Raw genomic sequence first — 21825 nt, 5'->3', positions numbered from 1 at the left:
AGAAATCATGGAACCCTCCAAGCTGTCAGCTGCAGAGTTTGCAGGTTGGGATGAACCGTCCTGTAATTGTGCTGAGTCAAGAGTAGAGGCCATTGAGGCAGGGGCCACGGCTTGGTGCAAGTTATGCTCCTTAGTAATGGATACCAGTGCTGCCTTAGCCAATCTGGAGCTATTAAGATGCCTTTCAGTTGCTCTGCTTTGATCTTCCGTAACACCTTGGTCATTAATGGTAGAGGTGGGAATGCATAGACTGTTAGAGAGTTCCAGCTGAATGAGAGAGCATCTATTCTCCAGGCTTGTGGATGGTGTGTCCTCGGGCAGAACTTTTTCAGATGATGATTGAGGTGGGAGGCAAAGAGATCTATGTCCGGCCTCCACCATGCATGAGTTATTTGTGCAAAAATGTCTGGATGCAACATCCATTCGTGCGGGTCCAGGATGTTTCTGCTTAGACTGTCTGCCAGAACACTGTCCCTGCCCGGAAAAAACTGGGATTGCAGCTGTATGTTCAGTTTCAGGGACTTTTCCCAAAGAGTCGTTGTTAGTCTGCAAAGGGGGTAAGAATGAGTACCTCCCTGCTTGTTTATGTACCACATAACAGTGGTGTTGTCTGTCTTTATTAGCAGATGACCTTGTTGAAGATATTTTCCGAAGGCCTCGATTGCATGAATCACTGCTAACATCTCTTTTTGATTGATGTGTAGATGTACTTCCTGGGGGGTCCATTGCCCTTGAATGCATCTGCCCTCCATGTGCGCCCCCCATCCATGGTCTGAGGCGTCTGTTGTAATGGTTTGGCTTGTTTGAGGTTTGTTGAAAGGCATACCTTTGTTTAACTGGCTTGCTTGGGCCCACCACAAAAATTCCCTTTGTAGACATGGGATGAGTGGGATAATTGCTTCTAAGTTGTGGCTGTGTTGAGACCATAAACTTCTTAGGTACCATTGTAGTTTTCTCATGTGTAGTCTTGCCAGTGGAATCAGTAGAATGCAAGATGCCATGAAACCCAGGGCCTGCAGGATTTTCCTTGCAGTCATCTGGGTGAGCTTTGCTAGGCTTTTGAAGTAATGTGGTAATTGTTCTTGCTTCTCTTCTGTGAGGTAAGCCATTTGTGATTCTGTGTCTAGTTTGGCTCCTAGAAAAATTATTTGTTGGGATGGCAGTAGTCTTGATTTTTGTAAGTTGACTGTGTATCCCAAAGCCTGTAGTAAGTGAATGACATAATTCAAGTTTTTTGTCAAGGCTTGCTGTCCGCTTGTATAAGGCAGTCGTCCAGGTAAGGGTATATTTGTATCCCCTGGAGTCTGCAGTGTGCAATTACTGATGCCAGGCATTTCGTGAACACTGTGGGCGCAGTAGATAAGCCAAAAGGCAATGCTGAGAATTGATAATGCTCTGACCCTGCAAGAAGTCTGGGGTATCTTCTGCAACTGTGTCTGACTGGGACATGCAGGTATGCCTCCTTGAGGTCCAGAGTAACCAGCCAAGACCCCTTGCCCAGCATGGGAAGGAGTTGCTGTAGCGTCAGCATTTTGAATTTTGGTACAATGAGAAAAGTGTTTAGAGCGGACAAGTCCAGTATAGGCCTCCATTGCTTTTCTTTTCTTGGAACAATTAACAGTCTTGAGTAAAATCCCTGGCCTTGTTCCTGAGGAGGAACCTTTTCTATTGCTTTGATTTGTATCAGCTTTGAAACTTGTTCGAATGCCTCTGCCCTTTGATTTTGTGGCAGGTTTGGCATGCCTTGTCTTGTTGGTAAAGTATGGAAGTGGAACCTGTAGCCTTGGTCTATTATGTCCAGAATCCATTTGTCCTTTGTTAAAATGTGCCAATTTTTTGAAAATAAGGATAATTTTCCGCCTAAAGGTGCTTCTCTTTGAGCCTTGGTCGGTGTCAAAGTCAAGTCATTGTGATTGTCCCTGTGGAGCAGGGGAAGTCCCGGCGCCACCTCTCTGATTAGTTGGTTGCCATTGGCGTCCCCTGTAGGAGCCTCTGTATTGCCCTCTTCCTCGGGCACGCCTGTTTTTTCCCCTTTGAAACTTGTCAGTGCCCGGAAAGGACCAATTCTTAGAAGGCCAATTCCTGCTGAACCTGGAGGAAATCCTTGACTGTTTGCACTGATTTAGCCTTTTCCTCAATTGATTTCAACACATCCTGAGCATTAGCACCAAATAGCTTGTGTTTTTCCAGAGGTGCATCTAGAAGCTTTACTTTAACATGATCTGGCAATGCCTGTTCTTTCAACCATGCATGTCTATGTATGACGGCCCCCGTCATAGCTGCCCTACATGAAGCTTCCAATGCATCATAACCACACTGAAGAAAATGATTGCTAACCTGCTGTGTGTTATGGACCAAATCCTGCAAGGCCTTTCTATCTAAAGGCTCAGGAGAGGCTAACTTTTTCTGCAAATCATCCATCAAGAAATCCTGATACTGAAACATATGAAAAAGGCAATTAAGGGCCCTCATGGCAAGGGTGGTTGAGGTATAAACTTTTTTGCCCCACCTCTCCAGGGACCTAGCTTCCCTGTCTGAGGGCAAAAGATTTTTGGCCGTGGATGTGGCCACCCCTTTGGGCCCCTGGGAAATGGTTTCTAGATCAACAGAATGGGCCTTAAAGAAATGCTTGTGAGTTTCAGGAACCCTGTAGTATCTGTCCGGCTTGACAGGGGCAGGGGGGAGAGAATCAGGAGAAGCACTCGAATCTGAGTACACATCATCCAGTACATCTAACACTGGAGGGATAGCTAAAGGCTTGTGTTGGGAAAGCTTAAGGAAGGTACAAAGCGTTTCTTGGAGTCGGAGAATTCCTGACCTTGCCACTGAAAATGCTCTCTCATGGAGTGGAGAATTTCCCCAAAAGAAATATCCTCAGAAGGAGAGGCAGAAGGAATAGATTCCTCCGCATCAGAATCCTCGTAGGCCTGGAAGGACTGTTCCTGGGTATCTGAGTGATCAGAGTCACCAGAGGCTTCATCTGAAGAAAGGGTGTCTGTATGCTCAACCCTGGGCCTTTTGTCAGAAGGTGGCTGAGAACCTCTGTCAGGATGGGCCTGGGAGCCTCTGATTAAGGAAATTAAATCTGCAGCTAAAGTCATGATTTGCTTATCAGTAGTGGGCTGAGGCAAAGCTTTAGGAGGGTGAGACTTAGCCTGGCTGGCAGCCTTAGCACGTGTGTGGGCCTTGATAGACATAGACACAGGGGGCCTAGCTGCCCCATGTGCGGGAGTAACCTTGTCCACCGGTATGGTCTCAGGCAAATCTTGGGCTTCAGTTTTTGGAGGAAAATCAACAACCGGCGCAGTCTCCGGGGCCGGAGTGATCGGTAAAGCGGTGTTGTCGGTCCTGAGCGGTGGAACAACCGCCTCAGAAGAGACCGATGCACTCGCGGTAGTTTTTGGCGTGGTGTCGGTGGAAGTCACGGGCCAAGAATGTCGGTCCCGGTCTTTCCGTTTTTTGGAAATATGAGGTGTCGGTTGTTCCGACGGCATGGTATGAGAACTTATCGCCAAAAAAGTCTTCAGCAAACTCTGCCCGGCGCCTGAGTGTGCGCTTATTGAAGCAAGCACAGGCCGAGACGTTGTGGTCTGGGCCAAGGCAGGGGAGGCAGAAAGAATGGAAGTCCTTATGAGGTATTTGTTTACCACAAGACGAACAATTATTAACTTTTTCAGTTTTTTTCTGACATCGGCTGAGGCAAGAAAAGGTTCCCCAACAGGGTACTTAGCTTTTTGATGACTTCGGATACGTAAAACACACGAGCTGACTGACCGGCACTTGCGAACTGCTTCTGCTTCGGGCACTGCGTGGCAAGAAAGACTGAGGAAGATGGCGTCGGCTGATGCTTTTATACCCCAGCCGCTCTGACGTCAGGGAAGAGGAAACATCAGCCGATGCCGGACCCAGACTTTGGAATCCAGCCGACCAAGGGCTGCCTGAGGCAGGACAACCCATATGTAAGGACTGCAGTTGCATTCTTGAAGGACATCAACTTGGAACAAAATTAACATTTTTCTTTTGGGGCAGAAAAAGCTTTCCCCAATCTCACTGTCCCAGCTAGAAAACCTACAGGCAACAGTGGTCTTTTAGCTTAGTTAGAATATGGTTTACATATTATAGCCAGTACATCTAAAAAACTATTCACTCTTCAACCAACCTCTAACAAAATAAGTAATTTATTAAAAACTTTCTTGCTTGTGAACACTACTGCATTATACTTTCCAAAGCCAAATCGCTCCCAACACATCTTTGTGTGGACCTCCTTTTAATGTCTCTACACTTCCAACTCCTTCAACTGGACTCTATCCTTCCACTTGCATCAAAACGCAGCAGAAAGACACCCCATACCACTCTCTAAGATGTTTCTTCCAAACTAAAACCACCATCCAAACACCTCACACCAAACTTCACTATATGGCCCCTGCTTCTCTTCCAGCATGCCTCATCATCTATCTCCACCTGTCAATATATCCCCCCGATGTACTGTTTCCCTCTGCTGCATTCTTGTTCCAATATTAGATTTACTTAATGCTTCTTATTCCACTTGATACATTAACATGCTCATACTGTAATCATCTGTTCTTGAGATTGCATTCTCCAAGACTATACCTGCAACAGGTCAGTTCTCATCAGTGTATTACCCTGACAGGAAACCTAATAAATGAACAAACAAATAAGCATATGTACAGCCGATATAGCACTGGAGTTGACAGAAAATGCAAAAGATTTTTCCATTAACAAATAAAATTGAAAATTTAATAAGGAAAATAATGTTTTCTCAAATTTTGCCTTAGCAGAAAACAGTGCAAGCTATCACTGCTACAGTTTGTTAAACTGTATTTGAAAGATATGAATGTAATTACCTGTGAATTTTTTTATTTTCAAGTCTTTTACTTCGGCGTGGATTTGCTGAACCTAGTTTATGTCTGCTGCTGCTAGCACAGGGGGAAAATGAATTCTGATAGGATTCAGAAGAAACACACAGATTGGATTCAGACAAGCGACCACAACCTTGGTACTGAGCTGAAATAAAACAAATTGCTTCTTTTTTATCTGACAGACCATTTACAGAGGAAACTCACAAGGAAAAGATCAATAATTAAGCATTAAAGTACACTGCTCATTATGCCATAACAATATTAGGTATTTCAGACATTAATGTCTATATATGATAATAATCTTACTTTGAGAAAGCATAGGAAATTACAAGCAAGATTCACAAATATGGTATAACTTGTACTGTAATACAATAACATTCCACCTTAAATATTCTAGCACAGTCTGCCTCAAAATGAAACAATATCCTGTTGCACCTTAATTCAGTGGTACATGGTATTACATATCTAAAGTCAATTTAAGTTGATGACAATTTCCTAGTGAATGAACCTTTGTTGCAGTGCAGAACCTCATGTTAAAAGCAGCACATGTGCTTTTAAATTAATCCTTATATAGTGTGGACATCCGAGTGTTTTTTCTGTCTTAAAAATGAAGCACCTGTTAAGACTTTTACCATACCTAATTAGTTTTGGAATACTTGTCAAGTGGAACAAATGAAAAAATGCCGTGTCCTCTGGACCGATGGTGAACAAGAGATGACCATGGTTAGCAAAAGGATATGTAGTAAGCAGCTCTGCAAATAAAGATGTCGGGGGGGGGGTACTCACACAAAGAATGCACGTTCTTAGGGGCTAGAGAGACTAAGACAGGGAGTCTCTAGCCATCTTGAACTGCATCCATATATGTTCATAGGTAGGTACTAGGCTATCGGCCTAAGTAAGCCTAGCCAACAAGGTTCCCTGGCTTACGCCACCCAAGAAAGTAATTTTCCTGTACCCCTGTCGAGCAGAGCCACAGAAGTGATCCCCAGGATGTATTTCCTATCCACTCATTAATATTTTTCTTGAAGAGTGCTAATGAGGAACTTTGCTTGACATAGATGGGTAGCTTGTTCCAGAGTATGGGAAGTCTCTGGGACGGGAATCTATCCCTCCAGCATGTCCTGTTTATTGTGGTGACAAGGTTTAGGTCTCTAGAGCGTGTAGCTCAGAGGGATTGGGATTTCTTTAGGTGTAGCATGTCCAACAGTTCTGGGTTTGACATAGCTTTATATGTTAGGTGGATATCACCACAGAGTAGGCGATATGCTACGGAGTAACGCTGGAGCTTGAGATGGTCAGTGTAGGGCATCTGTTTGAGGCCAGTAATCCTCTTTGTGAGGTACTGCTGTAGCCTTTCCAGCTGCTGCAGATGTCTTGTGAGGTACATTCCAAAAGGGGCATTGTACTCTATAATGGGTCTGAGTGTCAAGTAGAAGGGAACAATGAACCTCTTTTTCCTGGATGAGAACCCTTTTGTGATTAGGTGTGCCACGTAGAAGGATTTCCCGACTACTGTGGCGATGTGATTATCAAAGGAGAGACTACTGTCCACCTGGGTCCCAAGGTCTCTTATCATACATTTGGTGTTAAGTAGACTGCCGCTTATGTGGTAGTTCACGGGAACATAGTTTTTACCAAAGGGGATGACAATGCACTTTTTGGCACTGAGCATGAGGCCATGGCTCTGACACCAGGCATCTGTCTTAATGAGGCCCTTCTGTAGGGCGTCCACATCATTTGGGGACTCGACTACGGCTCCTAATTTACAGTCACTGGCGAACTTTGTTAGCCAAAGGCCCTCTGTGTTAGCCTGTACTTCAAAGAGGTCAAACAGGAGAGGTCCCAGGACTGAAAAGTACAGTTGTGTACACTTACCATAAATGTAGATGTTAGAGTGTATTCACTGTTGCAGTCATTACAATTGGGTTATCCTGCTGGCAGGCTACCCTCAGTTGGCCCGAATTCCAAAGTCTAGGTCCGGCATCGGTTGCTGTCGCCTCTTCCTTGATGTCTATGCGCCAGGGGTATAAAAGATGCACCAGACGCCATTTTCTTCAGTTTTTCTTGCCTCAGATGTCAGGTGCCCCCAAAAGGGTAGGCTAAAACTATGCCAATAAAACATGCATGCACCAAAGTACATATTTTGCCTTCATCTACAAGCAAATACACCACATAGGTTGTATAGAATAGAGAAGTACAGATAAGTTCCAGCAAAGAAAAGGGGGATGGCGGGTGGGTAACCTGGACTGCAACAGTGAATACACTCTAACATCTACATTTATGGTAAGTGTACACAACTGTACTATGTTCTTTGTGTTTCACTGTTGCAGTCATTACAATTGGGTTGAATCCCAAAGCTAAGGTTGGGAGGCTGGAGCTAAATAGCATTAGGGGCGGCTATTAGGCCCTGCAGAACTGCAGTGGCGAAGCCTGCCCTGGACTTAGAGTAGAGTGGTAAGTGATCGTGCTTTGTGAAGGTGTACACTGAACTCCAAGTAGCAGCCTCTAAAATGTCTTTGGTTGGTACTCCCCTGAGGAAGGCTGCTGAGGTGGCTGCTGCTCTGGTGGAATGTGGCCTAATACCCTTAGGCACTGGCTTGCCATGTTGAGAATACCAGAAACGAATGCAGTGGCCTATCCACTTTGAAATAGTCTACTTTGAGATAGCCTTTTCTTGAGATCCTGCAGCATATGCCACCAGTAATTGCTCTTTCTGGAAGCTTTGGTTCTGTTCAAGTAGAAGTGTAGCTGTCTGTGTATTGTCCAACGAATGCAGAATTCTCTCCCCCCTTATTCTGTGGGTTTGGATAAAAGGTAGGCAGATGAATAGTTTGGTTAAGGGCCACACTGGACACTATATCTTAGGCATAAATGTCGGGTTTGTCCTCAGAGAAACCCTGCCTGGATAAAAAATGATGAAAGGTTCCACAGCCATGAGTGCCTGTAGCTCTGAGACTCGTCTTGCAGAAGTTATTGCTAGGAGCAGGGCTGTTTTCCAAGATAAAAACTTTATATCAGCTGCAGTGGCTGGCTCGAAAGGAGGCAGAGTGAGTTTTTCCAAGACATAATTGAGGTCCCATGGCGGTGTTGGTGATCTCCTTGGAGGCGTTAAATTTTTGGCCCCTCTAAGGTATGCCTTAACAAGGGATGAGAAATGATTGGTGGCTCTGTATTGTAATGAGCTGAAATGGCAGAGGCATGATTTTTTATAGATGAAAATGATAGGCCTTTGTCCAGCATCTCAATCAAGTATTGCAAAATCTGAGTAATGTTTGGTACAGCAGTGTCAATTCCTTGTGCCTGGTTCCAAGCACAGAATCTCTTCCATTTTCCAGCATAGGATTTTATAGTACTAGGCCTCCTGGCCTCCAAAATGACATCCATCACCGCTTTAGTGAGAGGTGTGTTTTGTTTGACTATATTATCCGCCATGCTGCCAGATTTAAAGTCTTGAGTTGGCTGTACAGGATCTGATTGTTCTGCTGGGACAGTAGATGAGGTACTTGAGGTAAGGTCCAAGCTGGGCATTGAGACAAGCTCCTTAGGATTGGATACCAGTACTGGCATGGCCAGTCTGGGGCAATCAGCATAATTTCTGGCTTCTCCTGTCTGACCTTTAGGAGTACCTTGGGGAGGAGAGGCAGAGGAGTAAAGACATATACTGTTAAGTTTTTCCAGCTGAAAGATAGGGCATCCACTTTCCATGCTTGTCTGTGACAAGTCCTTGTGCAGAATGTCTTTAGTTGGCAGTTGTGAGGTGAGGCAAACAGATATATGTCCGGGCATCCCCATTTCCTTGTTATCATGCTGAAGACTTGTGGATCCAATTTCCACTCGTGGGGATCCATGAGGTTTCTGCTTAGTTCTACTGCCAGAGTATTTACCTTTCCTGGCAGGAATTGCGCCTGTAGATGCACTTGGTAAGTCAATGCTGTGTCCCACAAAGTCATGGCTAGTCTGTAAAGGGGGTAGGAATGAGTGCCTCCCTGCTTGTTTATGTACCACATGACAGTGGTATTGTCTGTCTTTATCAGTAGTTGTCCTGGATGAAGCAGGTCCTTGAAGGCTGTCAGGGCATTTTGAACAGCTAGCATCTCTTTTTGATTGATATGTAGATGCATTTTACTTGTGCCTTGAATACATCTTCCTGCCATGTGAGCTCCCCAGGCATAATCCGATGCATCTCTTGTTAATGTCTGTGTGGCTGGGGGTAGAGTGAATGGCTGCCCCTTGTTCTGGTGACAGGCCTTCGCCCACCATCGAAACTCCTGTTGTAGGCAGGGAATGAGAGTAACTATTGTTTCCAGACTGTGACAATGTTGAGTCCAAACACTTTTTAGGTACCACTGAAGTTTCCTCATATGCAGTCTTGCATATGGAATTAGTAGAATGCAGGATGCCATGAAGCCCAAAGCCTGCAGAATTTTTCTTGCAGATAACTGGGTCTTTGTTGCCAACAGTTTGAAATAGGTAGTCAGTTGTCTGTTTGTTTGGCGTGAGATAAGCCATCTGGGCAGTTGTATTTAAGGTTGCACCCAGGAATATTATCTCTTGAGAGGGTACTAGTTTTGATTTCTTTTTATTGACTGTGTACCCTAGGCATGATAGTAATCTCTTTACAAACGCCAGATGCTGTAGTAGAATGTCCTTGTTCTCTGCTTGAATGAGGCAGTCCAAGTAAGGATATATTTGTATTCCTCTTTGCCTGCAGTATGCAATTATTGGTACCAGGCATTTGGGGAAGACTCTGGGCGCAGTAGATAAGCCAAAGGGCAGTGCAGAGAATTGGTAGTGCATTGAGCCAGCCTTGAATCCGAGGTATCTTCTGCATGTTTGTCTGATTGGGACATGCAGGTATGCCTCTTTTAGATCTAACGTCACAAGCCAAGCCTTCATGCCCAACATGGGCAGAAGTTGCTGTAGAGTCAACATTTTGAATTTGGAATATCCAGATATGTGTTTAGAATAGATAGGTCCAGTATTGGTCTCCAGACTTTGTCCTTTCTGGGTACCAAGAACAGTCTTGAATAGAATCCTTGTCCCTGCTCTTGCTCTGGTACTTGTTGAATGGCCCTCACGTCCATGAGGGATGAAACATGTTTTTGTGCCTCTGCCCATTGATTGCGTGGCAGGTCTGGCATACCATTTGGCCTTGGCAGGGTTTGAAAGTGGAACCTGTAAGCCTTGTGATACTATATTTAGAATCCATTTGTCCTGGGTAATCATGTGCCAATTTTGTGAAAAAAGTGCTAGTTTTCCCACCAAAGGGGCTGTCAAAAGATAAGTGCTTGGAGCTGGAAGGGGAAAGTCATTGAGACTGTTTCCTGTATGGCTGTGATTTTTCCTCACCGCTTTTGGAGGTAGAAGCACTCCATTGTTTAGGCCTGTATGAGCCCTGGGGCTGTGATCTGCCTCTGGGGCATCTGCCTCTTTGTGGCCTATCGGACATTGGAAAGGACCAATAATTTGTAGGCCAGTTCCTGCTAAATCTGGGAGGCTGTACCTGCAAGAAATCCTTAACTGTTTGCATAGATTTTGCTTTGTCCTCCATTTTCTTCAACACATCATCTGCTTTAACACCAAACTAAGTATCATGCTGTAATGGAGCATCTAATAGCTTTGCTTTAACATGATCAGGTAAATTCTGTTCTTTTAACCAAGCATGTCTCCTAATGACAGAACCTGTAACAGCGGCCCTGCAGGAGGCCTCTAGAGAATCAAAACCACATTGCAAAGTATGCTTTCCAACTTGTTCAGTTACATGCAATAAATCCTGCATTTCCTTGTTGTCTGCACTTCTGAATTTGTTGACATTTTCTGTTTAAGCAGTGACATAAGATATTGCTGATATTCAAGCATATGAAATTGGCAATTTAAGGCCCTTACAGCCAAAGTTGCAGAAGTATAAATCTTTTTACCCAATCTGTCTAGGGCCCTAGAATCCCTATCAGAGGGGATAGTTTTTTTTTACAGTAGAAGCCTTGACCCCTTTGGGACCTTGAGAGAGAGTTTCTGGGTCAGCAGCAGGGTTTTTATAAAGAAATTTATGTGAATCAGGAACCCTGTAATATCTGTCTGGCTTAACAGGAGCTGGTGGTAAAGAGTCTGGGGATAGACTGGACTCTGAAAATACATCATCTACAATGTCTAAAATAGGTGGAATAGCAAGGGGCCTGTGTTGAGACAGTAAAAGGAAATCTCGGAGCCTTTTCTTGGATTCTGAGTAAACCTGGCTCTCCCAGTGGAAATGCTCCCTCATAGTATGCAGTGTCTCCCCAAAAGAATAATCCTCAGGAGAGGGGGGCTGAAGGGATAGATTCTTCAGCATCAGAGTCATCATAGGGAGGAAGAGAATATTCCTGTTCAGATGAGGAATTAGAGGAAATGGAAACCTGGTCTAAAGATTCGTATTCTACCTCTTGCCTAGGCCTCTTATCAGAAGGGGGATGGGAACCCCTGATCAAAGTAATTAGGTCTTCGGCCATTTTAAGCATCTATTTCTTAGGCATGGAGGCCTGTCCAGGAGAATGCTGTACTTGTTTCTTTGTTTTTAGAGTAATTTTAGTCTTTGCCTCTGAAGCTGAAGGAGGTTTTACATATAACTGTGCAGGCCTGAAAACACCCTCAGAAGCCGATGCCTGCTCAGCGGCTCCGGACCCATCTGAGGGAATAGTTTCCGAGTGTCCAATACCTTGAGTTTCCAATGGCCTCGTCAGCTCCACGTGGGAGTCGGAAGCGGCCTGTGGCTCTGAGGTAGCGGGCGCCAGGGGCTGCGAAAGTGCCTCAATGAGAACCGGCGACAGGCCTAGCAGAAGCCTCGTCGGTTTTGGATCTTGGATTTCTGTCCTTTTCTTTTTCCTTGCGCTTTTTATAAACTCCGGAAGTCGGTTGTTCTGACGGCATTATGTAATTAAATCTTCTGCCAAAGTAATGGAATGCAAAATCGTACCAACGCTTAATACAGCATTGGTTAAATCTAGCACAAAACCGACAACTAGCAACGTTATGATCAGGGCCTAGGCAAGGAATACAGTAAGAAAGAAAATCCTTATGAGGTATTTGCTTCCTACAAGAAATACAATTGTTAAATTTTTCTGACATCGGTCTGGAGCAAGAAAAAAGTTTCCCCAATGGGGTACTTAGCTTTAATGAAGACTTCAGATCTGAATTTCGAAATTGAAAAACTCAGGAGTCGGCCGACCGGCACTTGCGAACTGCTTTTGCTTAGGGCACTGCGTGGCAAGAAAAACTGAAGAAAATGGTGTCAGCTGCATCTTTTATACCCCTGGCGCACTGACATCAGGGAAGAGGTGACAGCAACCGACGCCGGACATAGACTTTGGAATTCGGGCTGACTGAGGGTAGCCTGCCAGCAGGATAACCCAATTGTAATGACTGCAACAGTGAATAATTTTAATATAAATAAACTAATCTTGTATTAATGTTGAACAAACTATTAGTGTAACATAAATTATAAATATTTATGTCATTTATCTTCTTTTTTAACAACTATATGCATACATTTTACAGTTAAAAAACTTTTTTAGATATGTTATTGTTATTATTATTATTATTATTTTTATTGATGTGTTTTTTACAGATGGATACCTAAGTAACATATAAATTTATTTATTTAAGAACAATTAGCACAACAGGTTAACCACAATGAAATTAGAAAAGACTAATTTTTATTAACATTTATAACTTGATTTTGTTGTGATTTAACACTTACTGACATTATATTTGTCCAAATGAAGCAGAACGCTAATAGAATTTTGGCACTACTGCACTTTAAGAGTTGATTGTTTCATTTTAATTGCCAAATTAATGGTTTAATTGGCCGATCAACTAGTGTATAAATACAGTGTGGCCATAATTTTTTCATTTGAAACCAAAAAAAAGCCTGAATTGTCCAAAGCTTTTTGGTGTTCGTGTTTGTTAATTAAAGCTTTTGTGGTGGAACTACCTGGTCTACTATTCTTTATTTCTGAAGGAAGGACTTTGTACTTTTCAACTGACATTTTTTGTATTGTATGGTTCGTGACTCAACTACCTTTGAAAACTGATCTACAGACATTCACTGCTGAACATTTTAAGGTTTCAACTAACTTTGCGTTGACTTGGGTCCAGGCTTGGTGAGTTGTTCCCGTTCCTGTTTTGCATCTTTTATACCCCTGGCGCACTGACATCAGGGAAGAGGTGACAGCAACCGACGCCGGACATAGACTTTGGAATTCGGGCTGACTGAGGGTAGCCTGCCAGCAGGATAACCCAATTGTAATGACTGCAACAGTGAAACATGAAGAACATCCTGTGGTACTCCAACTGGCTCTATAGACTTCTTCAGAGAAACTACACAAGGGGCTCATAATGGAAAGGTACAGAGGCTCAAGGTTAGCTCAAGTTATTTTTTATGAGCCTCAGGGCCTCTCCAGAGGAAGAGGTCAAGAGGTGGACACTCAGAGGTGGGATGTACTTATTATCCTTGTTGATCTTCAAGTCACTAAGCTCTGGATCCTCCAATTCTCCACAGGAGCCTGAGGGAAAGGCTCTCTTATTTCTCACACTACACACAGATGTGAGCTTTTCCACAGAATCCTGCCTATGTGAAGGTGCAACTCATGCTTACCTGTCATCTGGCAAAATTAAATTGCAAACAACTGTATGCCAACCAAAAGACACTGAATGCAAGAAGGATTGTGCCAGGCCTGGCACTAGTTCAAACTATTTCCTATGAATGCAATCTTGCAACAAATGTTACGTTCTCACCACCTCAAGCACATTTAATGTCTACACCCTGACAATGGATGAACTAATGGAATAACCACACAATCTGGCCTAAGGCAGGTTGGGGAAGGTTCAAGGACAAAGTACTTGGCCTTGAGATCCTCTGATCTGAGATCAGGTGACAAGGGGTCACTTCCTGGGATCAGGATGCTTGTTCTAAAAGTCCAGCAGAGCACTTGGGGGATGGGTAGTGGGGGATGGGTAGTTTTCCATGATCTTATCTCCAAGGGTTTATTCTGCTGGTGATGATCTAACCTATGTGAGTGGTTATGTGGAAATGTATATCTGTTTAGGGAAAAAAGTGTGAGATGTGTGCATTACAATGGCTGTGAAAACATCCACAAAAATATTGTGTAATTTTTGCTGCACACGAAGTGAAGATAAACCTGACCTTTAAAAACAAAGAACACACACTGGAGCCAGAATAACTTAAGCGCTTTCTTCCTGTTTATTACAGAACTTCTTCAGAATCTTTAAAACCATTAAGAATGAATGCAGAGAGATCCCTCAATGGTAAAATCTCCAAAGCTCTTCTTCCAAAACTCTGGTTGAGATGATGAACCTAATCACTGGAAAAATCAAGGGGGACTCGGCCATTAAAAAAATAAATTATGTACACACTATAACATTCTATCGGTGTTGTCCCTTTTCATTTCTCCTCAACAAATGGGTTTGGATCGGACACGGACTATTTTTAAAGCTCATGGCTACTGGAACTCTGGAGCTCCTCCCTTACCCATAATGCTGTAGTCCCCTAACATACCTCAGATCTTGTTTGCTGGCCTTACAGCTTCATAGGAATATTAGAACAATAGTATTAAAAACCATTACCTGGAGATCCAAAGGAAGAGCACTGGCTCCCTTATAACCATCTTGCTCTTTCAGAAATCACAAACCAAATGGTAGGGGGTTGGAGGGAGGGGATTTGAAGAAGAATTAAAATGATCAACACACATGAAACGTTATGGAGAGTACATATCTTTATCTGATGTTGTCAATTTCCATTCATTCCTCAACAAATGGGACAGAGTCCCCAACTACCGGAATCCATAGGAGGACTCTAAGGAAGGATATACCTGAGCAATGTTGAGCCAAAGGCGGTCTTTTCCTCAAGACAAGATCCAGTTTGTAATGAGTAATAAAGGTAAAAGGATTAGCCCAAGTTGCAGCAGCAGAGATATCACCCATAGAAGATTTGGATGAAAATACTGATGAAGTTGTCATGGACCTGGCTGAATGGGCTCAAAGGTTTTGACAAAGACAAACCCAATTTGTTACAGAGAAAGGAAATGCAATCAATCATTTGCATAAACTTACTTAGGTAACTGGCTTGCCCAATTTCAATTCTACAAAAGAAAAATAACTGATTTGTTTTTCTGAAATTCTTTGTTCTATGAAAATAGAAAATGTAACTGTCTGTGAACATCAGACAAATGTAACGTATTCTCCTTTGTTCATGAAATTTCAAAAGAAAACTGGAAGATTAATATTATTGATTGATGTTAGACTGTGACACCACCTTAGGGAGAAAAGACAAGGTAGCATTATGGACCAACCTATCTTTATGGAAAATTAAAAAGGGAGGCTTAGAAGATCAGGCTTGAAGTTCAGACACACTTTGTGCAGAGGTTAAAGCTGCCAAAAAGAGTTTTCCAGGTTAAAAATGTTAGTGCACTTTGCTAATGGTTCAAATGGAGACAGAGTTAAAGCTTGTAAAACTAAATTGAAATCCCATGGGGGTCTGGGAAGAAGGGTACCCCTTAGAAAAGCCTTAAAAGTTTTGAAGATGCTAAGGTGGAACTGTTAAGTCCTATATGAAAATTAGAAAGGCAGCTAGCTGTACTTTAATAGTGGAGGAGCTAGCTCCTTCATTAAGAAATGTAGCCAACAATTCAAGAACTTTATCTACAGGTGCTGAAAGAGTTGGTATCTTTCCGTTTTTGTTGATGTACCCATACCACTGACACTGTCCATCTGAATTGCAATAGTACCAGATGGGAGCGAGTCGTGCTAGAAGTGCTGCTCTCATTTCTAGGACACTGATATGCAAATTGGCCTATTTGGAGGACCATGCAACTCGGACTGTATTTTTCAAGAAGGGCTCCCCCCACCCAATTTGGGAAGCTTCCATGATCACTATGGCTTTGGGTTGGGGAAGAATTGACTGCCTTGCAATATCTGATCTGATAGAATCCACCACAAAAGGTATTTTTTGCATGCCTAAGTTATTCTGATCTGGGTAGACTTAGGTTTATGTAGAATAGACCACGAAGTTGTAAAGGTCCATTGAAGAATTCTCATATGTTATCTTGCTAGCTTAGCTAGAACTATGGCAGCAGACACTGAACCCAAAGCATGCAGAATCAAATCAAGCTGATAGAGAAGAATTTTGAATTATCTTTTTGACCTGAAATCGAATAGTTTGAACCCTTGGCAAGGGAAGTGAGGCTTCACTGATATTGTGTTGAACAAAGCCCCTATGAAGTCTAATGTCTCAGATGGTTCTAGGTGAGATTTGTTGTGACTGATGGTAATACCTAGATTAAAGGAAATCTGGAGTACATAGATAGCTTTGTGTTTTATCAGAAGATGCCTGGATAAAGCAGTTATAAGCCAGTAGTCCAAGTACAGAATCACCAAGAATCCCTGCAGTCTCAGGTGAGTTGTTAGTACTGACATGCATTTGATGAATGCCCTGGTGGCTGTGGTGAGGCCAAAGGGCAGTGCTTTGAATTGGTAATGACTTGTCTCCAAAGCTAGAAGCATAGGTTGGTAATGACAGTCTCCAAAGCTGGAAGCATAGGTGTTGCCTGGAGAGTCTGTCCATTTTGATATGACAGTATGCATCCTGAAGATCTACTGAACACATCCAGTCATGCTTGTGTAGGAAAGGTAAAATGGACTGAACCGTGACCATCCATAACTTTGTATACTGAACCAATTTGTTCAGATTGCTGGCCTCCAAAATTGGTCCCCAGTCCCCTGTTTTCTGTGGCATTGAAAATAATCCTGAGTAAGTTCTGCACTCCATCTGGTCTGGGGGGGACCTCTTGGATGATTTTTTTTCTAGCAGCTTTTTTGTTTCTAGGCTGCTGCTTTCCTCTGAGTGGAATATTGGAAATTTTCTTTAGTGTTTATGGATGGGGCACAGAAAAGGGAATTATATAACCCCTGGAAGTAATTCTTTGCACCCATGTATCTTTTGTAATGTCTAGCCAGGTTTTCTAGTGTAGGGATAAATGACCCCCTGGACTGCCTCCAGAGATGGACAATATGACCTCCTTCCAGGAGCACTCGCAGGGTCTGTCAGAGAGGGAATCTCTAGACCTCTGGTTCTGCGGGCCTCCTCTGCTGAGCAGGCGGCATCTTACCCCTTCTGCCCTTGGGGAAACAGTCTCCACATGGATCTTGGAGAGGACCATGGAGCTTTCTGAACCACATCTTTTGACCATCTCGTTGATTCCTACAGAAGGTTCTTTGAGGGATCGAAAAACATATGCACACTGCAGACAAGGTCTTACCACCTTGTTCACACCTGGAGAGTATGCCCTTTACCTTACGGCCAAAGAACTTATGTCAAAGGGTGCTTTGATGAAGGAGGACTTGAAGGGCTCTGCAAAATCACACAAGTGCATCCAGGCATGCCACTTAATGGAAATGCCTGAACCTGCTGCCTTTGAGGTACCTTCATCTGCATGTGAAATGAGCCTCATTGATGAATATGTGATAGACTATAAGGTAGCCAATTGCGAAGCAAGAGAGCTCGGTCTCTCGGAAGAAATGTTCCCAGAGAGGGGTTTGGAGAGTTCTTTAATCAAATCGCTCTGCAATCTAGTGAAGTGTGCCAAATAATTGAGCGGCCTGAGTGTAAGTATTGCTGAAGCATATACATGGTTCCCAAATCTGTCAAACGTCCTGGACCGCCTGTTGAGGGATGGACTGATGAACTCTGTTCCGCAAGTTCTTTCTTTGTGGCTGCCGCTATGACCATGGCAACTACTGGTATACCCTTGCTCCAAAACTCTCTTCCTTTCAGTGTTGTCAGGATCCTACCTGGTCTCTTTGGGATTAACTCAACAGAGTCAGGTTCCTTCCACTCCAGCCTGGAGATCAAATCAATCAGCTCGTCGGTGGGCAGAGTCACCTAGGAGGTAGATAGGCCAGACCAGAGTGCTTCCAGGAATACAGATTTCTTCTGAGAGGGATTATTGGTAGACTGACCACCCTTTGAGGATTTCTAGGATGTCTCCAAAAGTATCATCAGGTGGTGATCTTGGGGACCCTTCCCCCTCGTCAAAATTAGTATCTTCAGTGACTCACTACTGAAGAGAGAAAGTGCCTCTTGTGCTTTCTCTTGCTAGGGACAACTTTGGTGGGATGTTCTGGAGAAGTATCAGAAGAAATAAGAATACCCTGCTGTGTAGTCTAGAGACTTTGGGCTGGTTGTCCCTGTGGAGTAGAGTGATGGGATCAAGAGAGGGGATCTGGAGGGTGGAACCATCCGTCCTCCAGAAGCAGAAAACACTCATACCATCTTAAAGGCAGAGAGCTTTGGGAAGGAGCTGGGTGTTGGAGCAGAAAAGACATGATTCCAGACCATCAGGTTCCTCTGACTGGAAGGCAGTCCAGCCAAGGTAGAAGATGGGGCCGAGCAGTCTAATGCTAAGGATCTAAGGGGCAGAGACAGCTCCAAGAACTTTTGGAGTTGACTAACACCTTGGATCAGACAATAATACGTCTCTGACACGCTCAGAGCTGGTGAGGAGAATGTAAAGGAGCTGAAGATATAACAATCTTTAGACAGATGATCCCAGAAGACTCGGACCCAAGAGCTCCAAAACCATGGGTCAGATCAGAGAAGGAGCCAAAATGGGCAGTGTAGTACTAGTAAAGGGCTTCGGACCTGAAGGAGTAGGAGCTGGAAGACCTCTGAATTTGTGACGAGAGAAAATTCCTCATCATCCTTTCCACATCAGCTTCTTTCAGGCTCCTGAAAGAACAAGAGGACAAGATGACTGAAGGAGATCTTAAATGTCAGCATCTCTCAAAATGGAGATGGCAGTCTGGAAGGAACAGGGCCCAAAGAGGATGCATACTGGGTCTGAGGAAGATGTTTCAGATCTAAGGGTATTGGTTTCAATGAAACGGATCTCTTGCCAATATCAGATATGAGGATTTATTCTTAGGATCTGTAGAACTTGGATCCGATCACAAACATTTTTAGAGAACGTTCGAAGGCCAGATCTGAACTAGGAGTGGGGGAACCAGAAGGATCCAATGAACATTTTTTGGACTCCTCCTTTCCTGATTTCTTGGAGGGTTAAGCTCCAGAGAAAGACTCCAAAAATCCAGAAGGTAATAAACCTTTTAAGACAATTTAATTTTTCTGTCCACTAAGGCCTGTGGATTAAAGGCCTTACACATGCCCTTTAAATGTTCAGGGCCTAAGCAAACACTCCAAAAAATGCAAAATACTGATAAACAGAAAGGCACTAAGGTAACATAACAGGTAAAATCACAGAACCTTAATTGTCCAAATATAAATGTTGAAAAAATGTTAAACTGTTGAAAAAACTACTAAGTGCTTTCACCCTCCTGGGCATCTTCAGAATCAGTTAACTTCATTGAGAACAAACTTTAAATACACATATCAATTAGTACATAATTAAACAGAACTAGTAAAACAAACAAAATGAATTGGTTAACCCTTTAGATGTTTGTTAAAGTCTTAAACTTTTGAAAGATCAATATTTCTTGTATATTAAGGTCACAATATAAGTAATCAAAACAGAAAAAAGTAAAGTAAAATAAAATAAGATAAAATAAAAAACTAACGTGTTGTTAGTAGACTAATTAAAACAGGAACTCATGTCCGTTACCATGTGTATAAAAAACATTGTTGTGTATCAAATACAGGCTGTCTTGTGTCTTAAAATGCACGCTAGAGACAGTGTCGTTGATACCTGGAGCATTACTAGCATCCAATCTCAGCTGCCAAAGGCATTCCCTTACCTCCAAAACAGTTTTATAGTCTCCCCCAAACTCCTTTGTGTAAAGCCTATCTATGACAAAGAATATAAACTTTTTAAAGTTTGGGCAGTGGTTCGTATGAATATACAATGAATTAGTGGTTTTCTTATTTTTTATATCTCTATAATGTTCTAAAATTCTTTGTCTTAGCTTTCTAGTAGTCATACCTATATAGAACACTGGGCAAAATAAACAGGTGGCAGCATAAATGACCATGCTTGTGTTGCAATTACAGTGGCCAGGACTCTTCAGAGTTCTCTTGAAGTTACCTAAACAGACATAAGGACCGTCGTTGATAAATTTACAAGCCTTACAGTTGCCACATTTAGCCATTTTGGCAGGTCTTTGTCCAAAGGATCTAGGTGTCTTCTCTAACAAATCCTTCAAGTTCAAACCTCTACTGTTTATAAAGGTAGGGGGTTCTACCTAGTATGTCATGTAAATCTGCGGGGATAATGTTTTCCCAAGCACTATGAATAGCACTCAACTTCGAGTGCTAAAAAATTATGTTTGTAGTACCATTCCTGTTGGCACATTTTTTCTATCAAGTTCACTTTTGTGATTGATAACTTTGTCACACAACCTGTGTGTGTCGTGTAGAATAGGAACAAAATCAGTAGACCTTCTTCTAAGTACTTCATGTTGAAGCATCAAAAGCATGTCAAGCGGATAACTTATTTGGACAAACAAATCCTTCAATATACCTCATTCAACTGTAAAAATGTCATGCTCACTGATGATATGAGACAACCTGATCATCTGGCCCTTGACCACATTCCTCTTAACATAGGAAGGGTGACAGCTCTTGTAGTGTAAAAATTAATTGCTGTAGGTTTTCTTTCTAAACAAATTGGATTCCATTTTGCCCTTTCTAATATATCATTGTAAATCCAAATAATCAATACTCTTGTTATCAACCTTATATGTAAATTTTAAAAATGTAGTGGTGTTATTCAAGTATGATATAAATTCTTCCAGTTCGTCAAGTGTACCCTTCCAAAAAAACACAATGTCGTCCAAGAATCTTAAATAAATAGGCATCTTAGTCTTAAATTCAGATGTCAACGCAAAATAGAAGTTATGTTCTTACCATAACGTTCCATGTTAGTTGTCTTCTTCTTGCCTTCTTCTTGCTGGATGGGTTCGGAGCCGACCTCGGCTCCGACTGGGCCACTCTAAAAGTTCGAGAGTTGGTTCCACCGCTCGAGGCTCCCCTTATATCCCACAATGCTAGGCGAGTTACCTCAGATCTCGTGTGTAAGCTAACCCCAGCTTATAATAGTAACAGAATAACTCTAAACAGAGTCCACCTCTAACAACAGGGAGAAAGAAGGGTGACCTACATCCTGATTCAGGAAATATGCAAGCAGCATATGCCTAAGAAAAGAGGTGGTAGAAAGAGAGGTCACAATCACAACTCCTCTAGGTCTGTCCAGGCCAGGGGAAGGAGGGTGGGGCAAGAAGAAGCGAGAAGAAGACAACTAACATGGAGCGTTATGGTAAGAACATAACTTCTATATGTTAAGTTGTCTATCTCGCCTTCATTCTTGCTGGATGGGACCGTCCCTAGCACCTTGTCCCGGGTGGCCTAACGGAACAGACTCCTGAGAACAGTGGAACCAAAGTTAGCTCTATGCCTAGAAGCTAAATCCAACTTATAATGAGAAATGAAAGTGTGAGGAGTAGCCCAAGTAGCAGCTGCACAAATGGTGCCAATAGGCAGTCTGTCTTGGAAGGCTAAGGAAGTAGCCAAAGCTCTGGTAGAATGGGCCTTAGGTTTATTAGGCAGCTTTTGGTGTCTAATCTCATAAACAAGGGTAATCAGAGATGTAAGCCATCTAGATAATGATACCTTTGAAACTGAAAGTCCCTTTCTGCCTTCTGCATAGGAGATAAACAGTTGGTCAGATTTTCTGAATTGTTTTGTTCTATCCAAATAGTACCTCAACTGACGATGAACATCTAGCCAGTGTAATTTTTGTTCAGACCTATTGGAATATTCTGGAAAAAAGACAGGAGGTCAATGCTTTGATTTAGATTTGACGTCGAGACTACCTTAGGCAAAAAGGACGGGTTGGTTCGTAAGGATACCCTGTCCTTATGGAACAATAGATAAGGAGGTCGACAG

General features: G+C 42.9%; 1 protein-coding gene across 2 annotated transcripts in view; it reads right to left on the bottom strand.

Moving 5' to 3' along the window:
* Positions 1-21825, bottom strand: part of LOC122804250 (rho GTPase-activating protein 11A-like) — a 1502515-nt gene that overhangs the window by 170368 nt on the left and 1310322 nt on the right. For both annotated transcript variants that reach the window (XM_044074009.1, XM_044074010.1), the window contains one exon: positions 4866-5025. In XM_044074009.1, coding sequence (XP_043929944.1) covers positions 4866-5025 — 160 coding nt within the window. The remainder of the gene's footprint in view (positions 1-4865; positions 5026-21825) is intronic.

The sequence above is a fragment of the Protopterus annectens genome, chromosome 6.part0 (assembly GCF_019279795.1).
Source record: "Protopterus annectens isolate FY-2018-M chromosome 6.part0, PAN1.0, whole genome shotgun sequence".
Taxonomy (NCBI): Eukaryota; Metazoa; Chordata; order Ceratodontiformes; family Protopteridae; genus Protopterus; species Protopterus annectens.
The sequence above is the reverse complement of the archived record's forward strand: the minus strand, read 5'-3'. Positions and strand labels throughout refer to the sequence as shown.